The sequence below is a fragment of the Trachemys scripta genome, chromosome 4 (assembly GCF_013100865.1).
Source record: "Trachemys scripta elegans isolate TJP31775 chromosome 4, CAS_Tse_1.0, whole genome shotgun sequence".
Lineage (NCBI taxonomy): Eukaryota > Metazoa > Chordata > Testudines > Emydidae > Trachemys > Trachemys scripta.
Genome location: NC_048301.1, coordinates 23,781,244 through 23,795,694, shown reverse-complemented (window position 1 = coordinate 23,795,694; position 14,451 = coordinate 23,781,244). Strand labels below are relative to the sequence as shown.

General features: G+C 39.1%; 1 protein-coding gene across 1 annotated transcript in view; it reads left to right on the top strand.

The window, feature by feature from the left end:
• WDR25 (WD repeat domain 25) overlaps nt 1-13,863 on the top strand; it is a 121,344-nt gene extending 107,481 nt beyond the window's left edge. Inside the window, exons 5-7 of the mRNA XM_034768368.1 lie at nt 9,744-9,914; nt 12,969-13,109; nt 13,531-13,863. Of these exons, the coding sequence (XP_034624259.1) occupies nt 9,744-9,914; nt 12,969-13,109; nt 13,531-13,752 (534 nt within the window). The 3' untranslated portion in view covers nt 13,753-13,863. The remainder of the gene's footprint in view (nt 1-9,743; nt 9,915-12,968; nt 13,110-13,530) is intronic.
• The last annotated feature ends 588 nt before the right edge of the window (nt 13,864-14,451 follow it).

Genomic DNA, 14,451 nt, shown 5'->3' with positions numbered 1-14,451 from the left:
GGCTTTGCACGGCGCGTCGCTCAGAGGGGGGCGGGGGCGCGGCGCTTGGGAGGGGGCGGGGCTTCGGGTGCTGTGGTGCTGGGGGGGGGCAGGGATTTCGGCGGCGCTGGTGGGGGCGGGTTGGGCTGTGTGTCGCTTGCGGGGGGCGGGGTACGGCGGGGCGGTGCTCTTCTTTTTTGCCTGATGCAGCAAAAAAGTTAGAGCCAGCCCTGAGCAGCAGGGAAGCAGTGGGGACACTACACTGCTAAAAATAGCAGTGTAAATGTGGAAGGCACTGCTTGGGGCGTGTAGAGAGCCATGCAGGGTATATACCTTAAAGATTATGGCATCCCTTTACTCTACTTGCCTAAGCCATGCTTCACCATCTGCACTGCTCTTTATACCCGTGCTAGGTGGCATGTAGTGTCTGTACTCTATATGCTGCCTTAAGTGTACACATAGTGAATGTGGGTTAGCGCCTTGGCTCTGTCTACTTACATTCCTCTGGGAGTAACTGGGTGGTATCTGGTATACAGTCTTCATGCTCCCACAACTCCAGCCGAAAGGTGGACTCCTTTATCAGTCCTGCTTCCCTGCATGGCCACATAAGCACTAGTCATAATCTCGCCCTGCATTTTGTATAATGTATATATCCTCATGTTCTTACAGTATATAGGAGCATAGCTAGCGTTAATGGGATGAAATTCAGAGGGAATATTTAGGCTGAAATATATAACCAAAAAACTCTTCCTGATGGTGAAATGTTCTAGGCTGTAGAATAGTCTCCCTAGAGAGATGGCGAAAGCAGTAACGTTTGGGACTTTTAAAACTAGACTGAACACAACACTAGAAAATCTATGGAACAATGGGAACAATTCTGCATTCGCACAGGAATGGATGGAATAACAATAGATCTTTTCTTTTTCATTTCTTTAGTCTTTGCTTCTATAAAATAATACATAGTTACACTTTTGAAGCTTAAGTCAAATCATCTATAGCTATATGTGCAAGAGAGAGAGATTATTCATAGCATATGGTTATTACAGTTCTCAGTGTTTGAATCTCATTAAAGGACTGTTAAAAGCTAATAAATTTATAACGTGCAAATGCAGTGCAGTTTCCTTGGAAACATTCTAGTACAATTGCTTTATGATGAACCATATTCATTTTAAGAAGTGTGTAGTTAGGAGCCTGTATAAACTGGTGGTGATGTTTGTACTTACTTTTATTTATGTGATACTTTGGGGGGGGGGGGAAACAAAGATTATTCCTCTTTCAGTGATATAAATCCTTATTGATTCTGTGGGTAAGATAGTCAAAGGAAGATGGAGCAGGGGCATTTGCTAATCCATAATAGTATTTGTGTATAAGTGTCTTAATGTACCCAGTGATCCTTTCTGCATATGAAAATACATGTCTGTATTGGGTACAAAAGGTATATGCACAGCACTGAACTGTTTACTAGGAATAGGGAGGGCAAATATGGTGGAGTAGCTTGCGGGATCAGAATCTTAGGGCTTGTCTACATATGGAGTTATGCAATAGCCATTCCTGAATAACTCCTTGTGTAGACAAGTCCTTGTTATTAACACCTTAAGATATAACTTGTAAAAGTGCATAATGAAATATTGCTTAATGGGTCCTCCAAAGGTTACAGCATTCTGTAATGCATCAAACAGGGAAATAAAAATATTCTTTCTCCACCAGTTTAATTATTCTTTCCAAAGAAAATGCTTAAAAAATGCCATTTCAGGATCTTTATGGTGTCTCAATCAACTTGAAGTTTGTCAATTTTTTCTTTTTCTCAGTAACCTACAAACATTTCACTGTGAATGTCAGATTAAGCATTCAACATTTTATCAATATCTGCACATTTTTTAACATGCCTCAGTAGTCAAGGTTTTGTCTTTCAAAACAGAAGAAAATTAAGAACAGCAGCAAGGAGTGCCTGATCAGAACAGAAAAGAGAAAATAATGTATCTTCAATGGCATACAGGAAAACCCATCCTGGGTTTATGGTACAGTATTCTAACCCAAAGGAACATATTTTTGTGGAAGATAAAGCTATAGAGTTTCTGACCTTTCTGTCCATGACATTACCATCTGTTTCAGTAATTAAAATTGCCATTAAAATTAGTTAGATTGAGAACAGGAACATAAGTGGATTTCTCATTTGTTCATTTGCTCTTATAAAGTGCTCCATTCTGGTCTTAAATGTGATGAAAGGTTAATAAGGCAAATAGGATTTTGCAGTCACACCAAAATATAGGAAAATTTAATGTTGATATAGCATATGATTGAAATGAAACATTTCACATTATGAGAATATATCATTTAAAATGTGCGGAGGTAGCATTTCATTTATACTTAATCATTTGACACAAACTCGCCCATACTGTGCAAATTAACTTTCTTTAACTGCTGAAATGCAGTTTCTTGTTTGTATGAGTGTAGCATCTAGAAGTCTCAACTGAGATTAGTGCCATATTGTACTGAGCACTATACATACACTTAGTAAAAGACAGTCATTGCCCCAAACTGCTTACAGTCTTAATGGACAAAACAAAGAGTTGAAAAAACTAATTTCCCTTTTTACAAGAGGGGGACTGAGGAACAGAGAGATTAATCATTAAGTGACTCATCCAAGGCCACACAAGGAGGCTGTGGTAGTGCTAGGATTTGAACCCAGATCTCTCGTAAGAACAATGACTTAATCACAGAACCATTCTTCTTCCTCATCGCTTCCATAAATCCTGAGTAATGGGACTTTATGAATGTGAAATGCACATATCCTGTGGGGTGGCCACTCTGGGGACAAGGTGTGGGGCATGCAGTTCACTTTACTTGAGGCTTGGGCTTTTAAAAAATCAAATATCACTATATATCATACATTGCATATACTTCATACAAAGAAATCCTATGGACCATCAATACAAAAATAAGTCTCTTAAATTCAGCCTTACTAAATACTATTCTTATCACCAATATCATTAGAATCTATTTGAAACTGCTTTCATTTGCTTAAATTACTGTTCTTGAAGAATGCCTGCAGCCCTGAACTCTGCCTTAGTAAAGGAGTTTCATCATTATGTTGAATTTTGTTGACGTCAGAAGCCATTATGAGTATCTTTGAAAGCAGGTCTCTTTTGTCCGGATATGTTGAGACTGTGCTAGTGGACTGTACGTTTTCAAAAGCTTGTGTATAATAAACCTGCAAATGGAAAAACAGCAAAAGCCTTCATTAACAAATGACAGATAGCAGGGTAGGCTGACTGACATTTTGCCTAAACTGGCATCCTTGAGCATGTCATAAATTAATGGCCTAAATTAGAACAAAGGTTTAATTATGAGTTCTCATTATAGCAATGATATTGCAGTTATTTACTTTTGCAAAAGATCTTTGCAAAGTGAAATTGAAAAGTATATATATCTTGATCCCAATTACAAACCAAAATATTACTTCATTGGTTCTAGGGATTGAATTACACTTCTTAAAGTAAAAAAGCAGCTTTTTATTACATTTTTTGGATTTGTAGTCTAGATTATAAAAAATTACATGCATATTTTGTATATTACTATATCCTATATTACATAATTTCACTTTTTGGCTTGATATTTTTTAATCTGGGTGAAGAGGGTAATGTCCTTTCTCTGTGTTAGTAAGCGAAATTGTTTTGATTTGAGGCACTAACGTGTTGCTCAGTGAGATGTAAATCCAGATTGCCTCCCCCTTTTCTGGCCACTATTGTTCAAGCCATTTAAGATGGTTGAATCTAGCCCTGACTGTCCAACCAAGAATTCCCCTGCCATAGAAAAGCTCCCAGCTGATGTAAAGCAATGTAGCCTGCTCTTATGCCAACTAATCCCTGTCTCGAGTGTAGGGCATGTGGGGGGAGTTTACAGGAGTGGGATAGAGTTAATGGGGAATGGATTTTGCTAGTGCATAGCATTTGTTCCCAAAGATGAGTGAGTGTGATTTTCCAGAACAGTGTGGAGAGGAGGGGGAAATCTGGTCCGTTTGCAGCAGTAGCGTGGCAAGTGTGGGGAAAGGGAGCTGAAATACAGACAACTTTAGCAGGGCCCAGTTAAGGATGTGGTACATGGTTTATGGTGATTGTTTTAGTGGTGAGGTGTGTGTCTCTGGGAAGAGAGAGGGTATGTCATTGTTAGATACCTTAATTTTTCATCTCTTTCCTTTCGTAGCTTTCCATTATGTATGTTATATATAGATCAATCATAGCTGATACACAATGTAGTGCTTTTGTGGATTATTATAGAAATTAAAAGATAAAGGGGTTAAATAGAAAATGTGTGTACACTTAAGAATAAATTGACAGACAAAAGCAACATGGCAGTTGCTCTATTTCTTTCTGAAGCAGATACCCAAGAAGATTACAGTGCTGGAGAAGAAGTTAGCTCTGTAGCAAGAGATTTGATTTCACAAATCCAGTTTGAAGAGCCGTGTAAAACAGGAGCTATCAAACTGCATTTGTCATTAAGCAACACAGAGATGCATCTATTTTTAACATTCACCAGTGAACATGTAAAAACTGATTAACAATTAATTAATGGGGTATAAACTGATTTTTGCCTAGATTTCCAAATATGTCCATTTTAATTATTTCCCCACTTTTTGACCTTTCTCATCATTAAAGTGATGCTATCTTACTGTATGAGTCCCAAAATGTATGTAAAGAAAATTCCATGTGGCACCCCTGGAGCATGCCGTACCTATGTTCTGTGTAAATATGTATATATGTATATTACTAAGGCTTCAAACAAACATCATGTTGCTGAGGACCCAAATAATGTATTTGAGTTTAAGCCTAAAACACTTTAAAAAATATAGAAAACTACCTCTTTAGATTGCTATTAAAGATTTTCATTCATTGTCCCCTTCTCTACTGAGTTAGCCTTTGTCCCTGTGCAGCCTCTCTCCTTCCATGTCTCTGTTTTGTGCATCTCCATCCTCTGATCTTTCCAACTGTCATGGTTAGAATTTGACTCCTTTTTAATGATTCCTGTTGCTAGGTAACCATCTCTTCCATATCCTGTTCTATCTGGATGTTAGAGCGCCCCTTTTGCATTAATAGCCACTTGATTTTTTTTGTTACATGATTTTCCCTTAGTTTAAATCATTCTCAGTTTTGCTGCAAGCCCTTGAGATTCCTTATATTTTATCATTTTTCATTCAAAAGACAGCTATAGTATATAGGAGTTCTGATTTTTTTTTTTTTTTATTCCTAACGGTTTACCTTCCTTTGTAACACTGTACAGAGTTATCCATGCATGGTTTTCACAGAATTATAAAGCAAAGGCTATATATACAATTATCACTTTGGGCTTTAAAAAGTCTAATTGCTTTTTCTATTGTGCAGGATTCCTAGGAATTTAAGTATGAAGGGAACACATTTACTTTTTTGCCACCTAAAAAGGCAAGCGGATTGCTGAAAATTATGTAAATTTTGCAAACTTCAGGCTTACATCTTGTTGATTTTATTACAATGTGTGGGCACTACCTGCATGAGCAAGGGTCTACAACTGAGTGCAAGCATTACATTTCCAAACTGATGAGACAGGCAAAGCATGTGAAAAACTGGAGTAACTGCTCACATATCTATATGTAATGAGATGACAAGTATCCAGGCAGTCTCATAGTTTTTCTGGTGGAGGCAGTTTTATTCTATGTATACTTGATTTTCACTAGTTTGTTTAAAATGTGGTCAGAGATGGTTTAGTTGGAGGACTTGACTGATACTCATCACATTATTTTCGAACATTTTTAAATCCTTGTTTTTAGATGTTCAATATCAAAGGAAACCGAGCATGTGTGTTGGTTGACCTACACTGTCTGGGAACAATACAGGAGCTAATCAGTTGAGTCATAGAATCATAGAATATCAGGGTTGGAAGGGACCTCAGGAGGTCATCTAGTCCAAGCCCCTGCTCAACGCAGGACCAATTCCCAACTAAATCATCCAAGCCAAGGCTTTGTCAAGCCTGACCTTAAAAACCTCTAAGGAAGGAGATTCCACCTCCTCCCTAGGTAACCCATTCCAGTGCTTCACCACCCTCCTAGTGAAAAAGTTTTTCCTAATATCCAACCTAAACCTCCCCCACTGCAACTTGAGACCATTACTCCTTGTTCTGTCATCAGGTATCACTGAGAACAGTCTAGATCCATCCTCTTTGGAACCCCCTTTCAGGTAGTTGAAAGCAGCTATCAAATCCCCCCTAATTCTGCTCTTCTGCAGACTAAACAATCCCAGTTCCCTCAGCCTCTCCTCATAAATCATGTGCTCCAGCCCCTTAATCATTTTTGTTGCCCTCCGCTGGACTCTTTCCAATTTTTCCACATCCTTCTTGTAGTGTGGGGCCCAAAACTGGACACAGTACTCCAGATGAGGCCTCACCAATGTCGAATAGAGGGGAATGATCACGTCCCTCGATCTGCTGGCAGTGCCCTTACTTATACAGCCCAAAATGCCGTTAGCCTTCTTGGCAACAAGGACACACTGTTGACTCATATCCAGCTTCTCGTCCACTGTACCCCCTACGTCCTTTTCTGCAGAACTGCTTCCTAGCCATTCGGTCCCTAGTCTGTAACAGTGAATGGGATTCTTCCGTCCTAAGTGCAGGACTCTGCACTTGTCCTTGTTGAATCACTGCTGTCATTCTAAATTTTCAATTGGGGCATCATTCTCTGAGCAGCCAGGGCAGTAGTTTCGCTGTCTATTATTACAAAAATATTCAAAGTTAAGATGATGATAAGGATCTTACTCAAAATCTGGATTTCATTGCTTTAGTTGTTTTATGTCTAACTGTATCCTTAACTCAGAGGTTTTGTGGGATTATTTAAGAATGAAATAAGATACATCCTTTGTTTTGAGACCCATTCCATCCTTCCTTCTGAATTTCCCTGGTTTTATGAGTCAGCCCCTTAATATTATTCTAGAGTAGTTTTTGAAATTGTTTTTAATAAGCCATAAATATGGTTAATGGGTCGTAGCAGATTTTCACAGCTGATAGGATTGGAAGGAGCCTCCCTGGGCCATCTAGTCCAACTCCTAGTGTTAGCACGAAGGGTTCTACATTATGTTTTTCAGTTTTTAAATTATACATTTACATTTATATTGTTCATTTCAATCAGCCAACCAGTTCAAGAGTGAATGAGGGAAATTTTGGGCAAAGACACAGGGGCAAACCCTTGTGAACAGTACCACATATCTTTAAGGTCAAGAAAGAGCAGACCTAGACCTCAATGAAAGAGCCTAGACCACAGTGTTCAATTTAGCCCCAGAAGGAGAAGGGGTTGAGGAGACCCTGCCTGGATTCAAACTTGTGGTCCCATAGAGTCCAAATGTTTCACACTCGATGGCTAATTCCATATACCACCTCTCTTGCTTTTCATACCAGTGCATTGTAATGGTATGAAAAAGCGAGAGAGAGGTGTCATATAGGAGTAGTGCATTGTAATGGAGTTTTTTGTAGGGTTCTGACTCTACAAACCTTCCCTGCAGCTGGAGGCAGGTTTTTAGATACCTTTACTGTGCTTCTCATTTCTGCTGGAGCACCTCTAATGAGTTTGCCTTAACTACCTCATAGGCAAACTATCCCACTGATTGTCATTACTGTCAGAAATTGTTTCCAGATAGCCAAGCCATGCTGACAAATTTGAAGATTAACAAAATTATGCAATAACTAACTATTGGGCTTCTTTGATATATAGTTTGTTTTGGAGTGAGAAAAAACAATCTTTCTGTAAATGGAAAATCAATTCCATATCCCACAGATGCATAGCATGGCTCTTGATATATTTCTTTCCTCACAGAACATAATCAGTGTTGTAATTATTTTTTTTAAGATATACTTTACTTTTCAGTTCAGTTGCTGCAGTTCTGAAAGATACAGGTATTTCCTTTATTGCTATGAAGTAAGTAGTCTTCACACTGCTGTGCTATTGGATTGAGGACCTTTGGGTGAAAGTCTTACTCCAAAGCAATGAGACTATTCGTCTAGAGCCTACCACATACCTTTCAGGAAGGAGCAAGGAATAGTAGCATGAGACTAGTGGAGGTTAAAGGCTTAGGGTAAATCTTCAATGCACTGCCCTCAGAGTTGCACATAAAATTCCCAAGAGCAATTTAAAAGGTATCCCTTTGTTCCTCATAAATCCATTTTCATTTAAATTAGGTCTCTCATGCACCATATCCAGGAACTCTGGAAATAATAATGTTGTACTGGATTTTTTAAATCGTTTTTTTCTGTGGGTTTCAGTACAAAATAGTGCTCTGATCACACAATCCATGATGTTTCCATGTGTAGAAATTCATTACACTCTCATAGCAGCAGCAGCAGCAGCCTTTGGGCACATGTAACATATTTAAAACAATTTAGCCACATATATACACAGTATTATTGGTGTGAGGTAGACACCAGTATATATCCCACCAATGGATTGAGAATAATTCCTGTTTTAATACTGTGGATCAAATTGTGGGCCTATGTCAAGATGCACTAAAGGTCATGGGAGCTGTTCACTTCCATGTATGCTGGCTCTGCACTGGACTGACTGACCTTCACAACAGTTGGTCCTAGGGAATCAGAAGGGAGAAGGGTGGAAGTAGGGGTCCCAGAGTATTTTTATCCCAATGGGTTATTTCCTTCTCTTAACAGCTGTCAGCCTCACTGCCTCCATAGGACTCATCAGTCTCACAGAAATCACTTATTTGGGAGCAGTTAAACCTGTTCCTTGGAAGGCGCTGTTTCCTTCTATGCCAGCTGTGAACTCCCTGACCACCATATATGGCAGTTGGTAGGTGGAGTCACAAACGCTGCTTCTCGGAAGAGGGAGTGGTTGGGCCAGCTTTGAGAGGTTCTTGGCCCTCTGGACTTGTGTTGGATTCCACAGCTCCAACTCCTGAATACTCTTTGATGCAGTAGCTAATGATATGGAATTTAACTTAATTTAGAAGTGGTGCATAAAGTGGTGCTAACAAGTGTTCCTGTATCCTTGTTGCCATGACAAAGAGGCTAATTTCTTAAGGTGTTGGATAGAAGTTTATAAGAAGAAAATAGTGAAGTAATACTTCCTTTTATATATTGTTTAATTTCCCGTTGTGTGTTATTAAATAAATATTGTGTGACGTTATAACAATGCTTCTTTGATAAAATAGATGTAATACTGCCTCATTTAAAAATACCAGTGTGCTACTCTATTATCATTTATCTATATTAAAAAATATGCTTTATGTGGCTTTAATGCAATGGTGCCCAAACTTTTCCTGTCCTGCCCCCCCACTACCAGTAATGGAATCTGTCCATGCTTCCCCTCCATTATTGCACAGCCAAGGCTTCCTCAACAGAGGTGCTTATGCTGAAGGCGGAGCTGGGGACAGAATTGGGGATGGGGTGGAGGTGGGGCTACAGGTGGAGCTGGCCTGGGGGTGGAGAGGGAATGAGGGCAGAGCTGGGCTGGTGGTGGAGCAGGGGACGGAGTGGAGTTATGGCTGGGGGCAGAGTGGGGCTGGGTGGTGCTCCCACCCTGCCCTTCATGGGGGGCTGGCCCAGGCCCCACTGTGTACCCCCCCAAACATTCCTCAATGCCCCCCCACCCATGGGGGCGTGCCCTACAGTTTGGGGACCACTGTTTTAATGAAATACATGAGTTTGTTATGATGATACACTTGTCACCACTTCAAATGACCTCATTTACATTGTGAAATATAATCTGTCCCAACATAATGGGTGTTCTTGTTTAATAGGTGATAAAAGTCTACAAGGCAGCAGTACAACAGACCTTGGATGTCCTCTTCCTTCCTGAAGGAAAAGAATTTCTTACAAGCACAGATGCAGTAAGCCGGGACTCAGCTGACCGTACGATCATTGCATGGGATTTCCACAGTGCTGCAAAAATTTCCAATCAGATTTTTCATGTAGGGTTAACACTTATTATTATTTGAATGCTGATTTAGTATATTACATTGTGAGCAGAGTAAAAAGCTTTTGATTTTTCCTAAACTGCTGTGAGTTATTGATCAATTTTGCTGGAAGAAGGGATGAGTGCAGCTTATATTAAATCACAGTACTTCTGTATGATTTGAAGTAAGCCATTATAATGTTACTGTGATGTGTAAACTGCTACTTACTAAAAAGCAAGAGCTGTTTTTCTATTTTAGCAGCCCTTACTTATTCTCTGTAACTATAATTGTGAAGTGACCTAGAGAACTGTGAGTGCCCTCCTTGGAAAAGTATTTCCGTTTCACTGCCTATTCACTGACTTTTGAGCTAAGTTTAGGCAGGTACACAGGTAGAAATGTCGGTGTGTCCTGCCAACTGTGTATCAAAGTATTTGTTATGGTATCACATTTCCCTCTCCAATACCTTTCCCAGGACAGCAGAAGTGATGTATTTGGGGTGATCACAGGTGAAGGATTTTATCAATAAAATGTTTGAGCAATAGCATGGTATATGCATGTAAATACATAGCAAAGGATAATAGCAGAGGCAAAATGGTGCTGGCAAAAAAATTACTTTAGCAAACACAGGTGCAATATTCCTTGCAATATGTAGCAGTCCAACCAACTAATTCATTTACATGCTGAATTGTCAAGAAAGGCTGGCAGCTTCACAAGTCACTTAGTGAGTTAGTCCTTGCTCCCTTAGGCTCCTTTGAAAATCCCAGCCTAATCGCTCATGTAAGTTGAAGAATGCATGAGTGAATTGGGTTCAGGTAGTCCTACTTTTTTACTGGAAAGAACTGTACTGGCAACAAGATGGAGTGGATGATCTAGTAAACCACTTCTATCTCTAACGTCCACAATTATGTCTTTGTTCAATTTTGGAGCAGCACACGTCCTGGGTATGCAGTTTGACAGCATGTTAGTCATTTGCTCTGGAAAGAAAACGCTTCAGTGAATAAACAAACTGCAAAGCAGTCATATTCAGTGTACTGAGCAGTTTAAACAAGACAATTCTTTTGGAAATAGAGCATCACTGGATGGGGCAGTTACCTCACTCTTTAATATGTTACTAACAAAAAATTGATAGTGATTTTGGGAAATAAGTACTCTTAGTTTTGTAATATTCAATTTCTAACCTTTAAGATGGGAGTGTCTGGACTTTACTACTATGCTAGAATGCAGATGAGAAACCCATCATCTCACTACTCATGAATACACATTAAATAGCCCAAACTATGTATTTTTAATTTACTTTCTTCTGCAAAATAGCTGAACCCTTTTCGATCAAACTTTCCCCCAAATTTGACTGGAAACGGGGGGTTCTCATTTTTCACTCCTACATCTTTTCTGCCTGTTCTAGCCTGTTTTACTATCATTTCCCAAGATTGTTTAAGTTTTTCTCTCTGTGCCTTTCTTTTGTGTTTCCTCTGTCTAATACTCTTTACCTAACTGAGGGTTTGTCTATGTGTGTGGTAAACCAGGTTTAAATTTCAGAGTAGCAGCCGTGTTAGTCTGTATCCGCAGAAAGAACAGGAGTACTTGTGGCACCTTAGAGACTAACAAATTTATTAGAGCATAAGCTTTCGTGGACTGCATATGCATCCGAAGAAGTGGGCTGTAGTCCACGAAAGCTTATGCTCTAATAAATTTGTTAGTCTCTAAGGTGCCACAAGTACTCCTGTTCTTTCTGCGGGTTTAAATTGATAGTGCACCTGGTTGCCATACACTAACTGGTTGTGTGGATCCTGCTACTGTGCACTGAAAGTCCCATAGTGCAGAACTGCGGAACTTTTAGTATGTGGTAGGAGGGTTCACATGGCCAGTTGGTGTGCAGCAATCACTGTAGATTGACACCCTGGCTTGTCATGCGCTAAATCTCCATGTAGACAAGCCCTCAACCCCCCAATCTTTTTTCTGTTGTCCCACTTCTACTTGCTGGTAATGCTTCATCATTTCTCATTTATAAATTTACCTTTAAGCTTTTATTTATCTTTTTGCTGTCCAACATTTGAAAGAGCATAGCATTCCTTTTGCCCAAAGCAATAATCTCAGATGTTTTTATTGCGCATAAACTGTGATTTATATTGAAACATAAAGTTGTACATTAGAACTAGAGATGAGCTAAAACCAGAACCTCTATTCCAATTGCCCTCCCCCTTAGAATTTCACTAAGTTTGTGAAAGTTTGGGAAGTTTGTATTTGAATCCCTGGATCTAAACCTGCCCATGTGACTTTGGATTTCTTCTGAAATTGGAGGAAGCCCTTTTTCTCACTTTGCTTTGGATTTGGCTCATGAAGTTACCATCATTCACAATTCTAAACACTGGCCTAAGGCTATTGTGGATCCAAAAGTATCCATCTCTTCCTACAGCTGAACATTTTGAACTGAAAATAATCCTATTGAAAAGTGACATCATTTGTGACTTCTGACCTTACTAGGATTAGAAAGATCAGTTGTAATTAGCAAACTGGTTTCTTCATGATACAAATAGCAGTAAGGAGGTATTTCGTACTAGGGGGTAAATCCTGTCCCTGCCTCTGTAATCAGAGAAGATTCTCTGGCAGCAGAACTGTAAGGGTAGCCAGGGTTTAGGGAGTTAAACAGGGACTATGGAAGGGGGTGGGGAGTAGGACTAGAGGACCCATTGCTACATGGAACTTTTAGTCTTCTTAGGACCGCAGAAGCTGTTTGAGTGCTTTGGGGCTGAAACTGCCTTTTTAAAGGGGTGAAAGGGAATATTCCTTCCCTATGCATTTGCCCAGCTCCTGCTCAGCCCAGCTAATTAGAGTAGATACCAGATTTAATATTTGCCCCATGTGAACTTTCAGGAGAGTGTGTTGAGCAAATTGGGCATGGATTTCTTTTAAATTTCTTCATGGTTACATATCTAAAATATGTCAGTTCTCACCCATCTTCTAATCATTCAGATATGTTAGATCTACAAAAGACTGCCTGATTAATTTGAACAAGTCTGTATTTCAGGCAACAAAAATATAGGAATGTCAATCTTCTCAACTATTTTTTAGGAGCGTTATACCTGTCCGAGTCTGACTCTGCACCCTAGAGAACCTGCATTTGTTGCTCAAACAAATGGAAACTACATGGCATTGTTTTCTACCCAACGACCATACAGAATCAACAAAAAGAAAAGATATGAAGGGCATAAGGTATTATTCTTCACAAGAAACTTAAAGTATTCAGGACTATAAGTAATATAACCAATTTCTGTTCCCTTAACATGTCTGCTGATACTATTGATTTATAAACCAGGGTAGATATTAATTGACTTGCTTCTTTTCCTGTCTGGTTTCCTGTAATGTAGTTAATTTAGAATGATACCCATTATGAAGACAACGGAGATTAAAATAATGGAAGATTTTGTGAATTGTTAATAGCTTCACCAATTATTGATTGACTAGTGCTAACAATTTAAAGTCGAAATAAGTTTGTCTTAATAAACACCTGGGGAAATAATTAGAGCATATTGTGTAAAAGAGACATTTTTAGTACATTAATGCATTTTCAGGAGGTTACATTAAATTTCCCTAATTAGCATATTGATTTACTCTTATTCTTGACTCTTCACAGGTGGAAGGATTTGCAGTGGGCTGTGAATTTTCTCCAGATGGAACACTTCTAGTGACAGGAAGTTCAGAGGGCAAAATATTTTTCTATAACTATCACACTGCTAGAATCATTCACACTTTGTCTGCACATAACCAGGCTTGTGTGAGTGCAACTTTTCATCCAGTCCTTCCGTCACTTCTTGCAACGTGTGACTGGGCTGGAGATATCAAGATCTGGCAATAAGAAGACAGGGTTCCCTTTCAGAGTGAATCCAGCTAGTCTACATTGAAGACACGGGTGCTGGTGTTTCATCATAAATAAACCAGTGTATGTAATTTGAATTTTTCTTATGAATATGAGGGAGTCTGTTGTCATTTTGTATATTCCATCCAAGCCTTCTAAGAGTAGGATTTTCAAAAGTCTAAGTCTGGAAGTCAATGAGAGTTAGGCTAACACTGAGCGTTTTTGAAAATATCATCTAAGCTTTAAGCTTAAATTTGTTTTTTATCATTTGATGCCTAATGGGGGTAAAAAGGAGGCATAGTGGTAAATATTAAATTATACCAAAAATTAAAAAAAAGAATATTTCCACATGACTGCAGGTCTCTGCATGTCCAACTCCTTGCTGCTCTGAGTCCGCTTAACACTGGGGTCAGTGTTCAAGTTAATATAATAATATTTTACATTTATAACATCATTTTTCAATCCAAAAGATCTCTACTTCCATGCAGTTCAGGATCACCATGTGGAAGAAATCTTCTTCTGAAGTGCAAAGGAAAAGGATCTCCTTTTCTACCGACCTCTGTTAAATACATATCACCAGTTATATGGTGGTTCTTCTTCTTCTTCTTCAGCTGGTGTAAATTGTCATAGTACCATTGAAGCCAATAGAGCTATTACAATTTAGACCAGCTAAAGATCTCCGCCAAATATTTTTACATA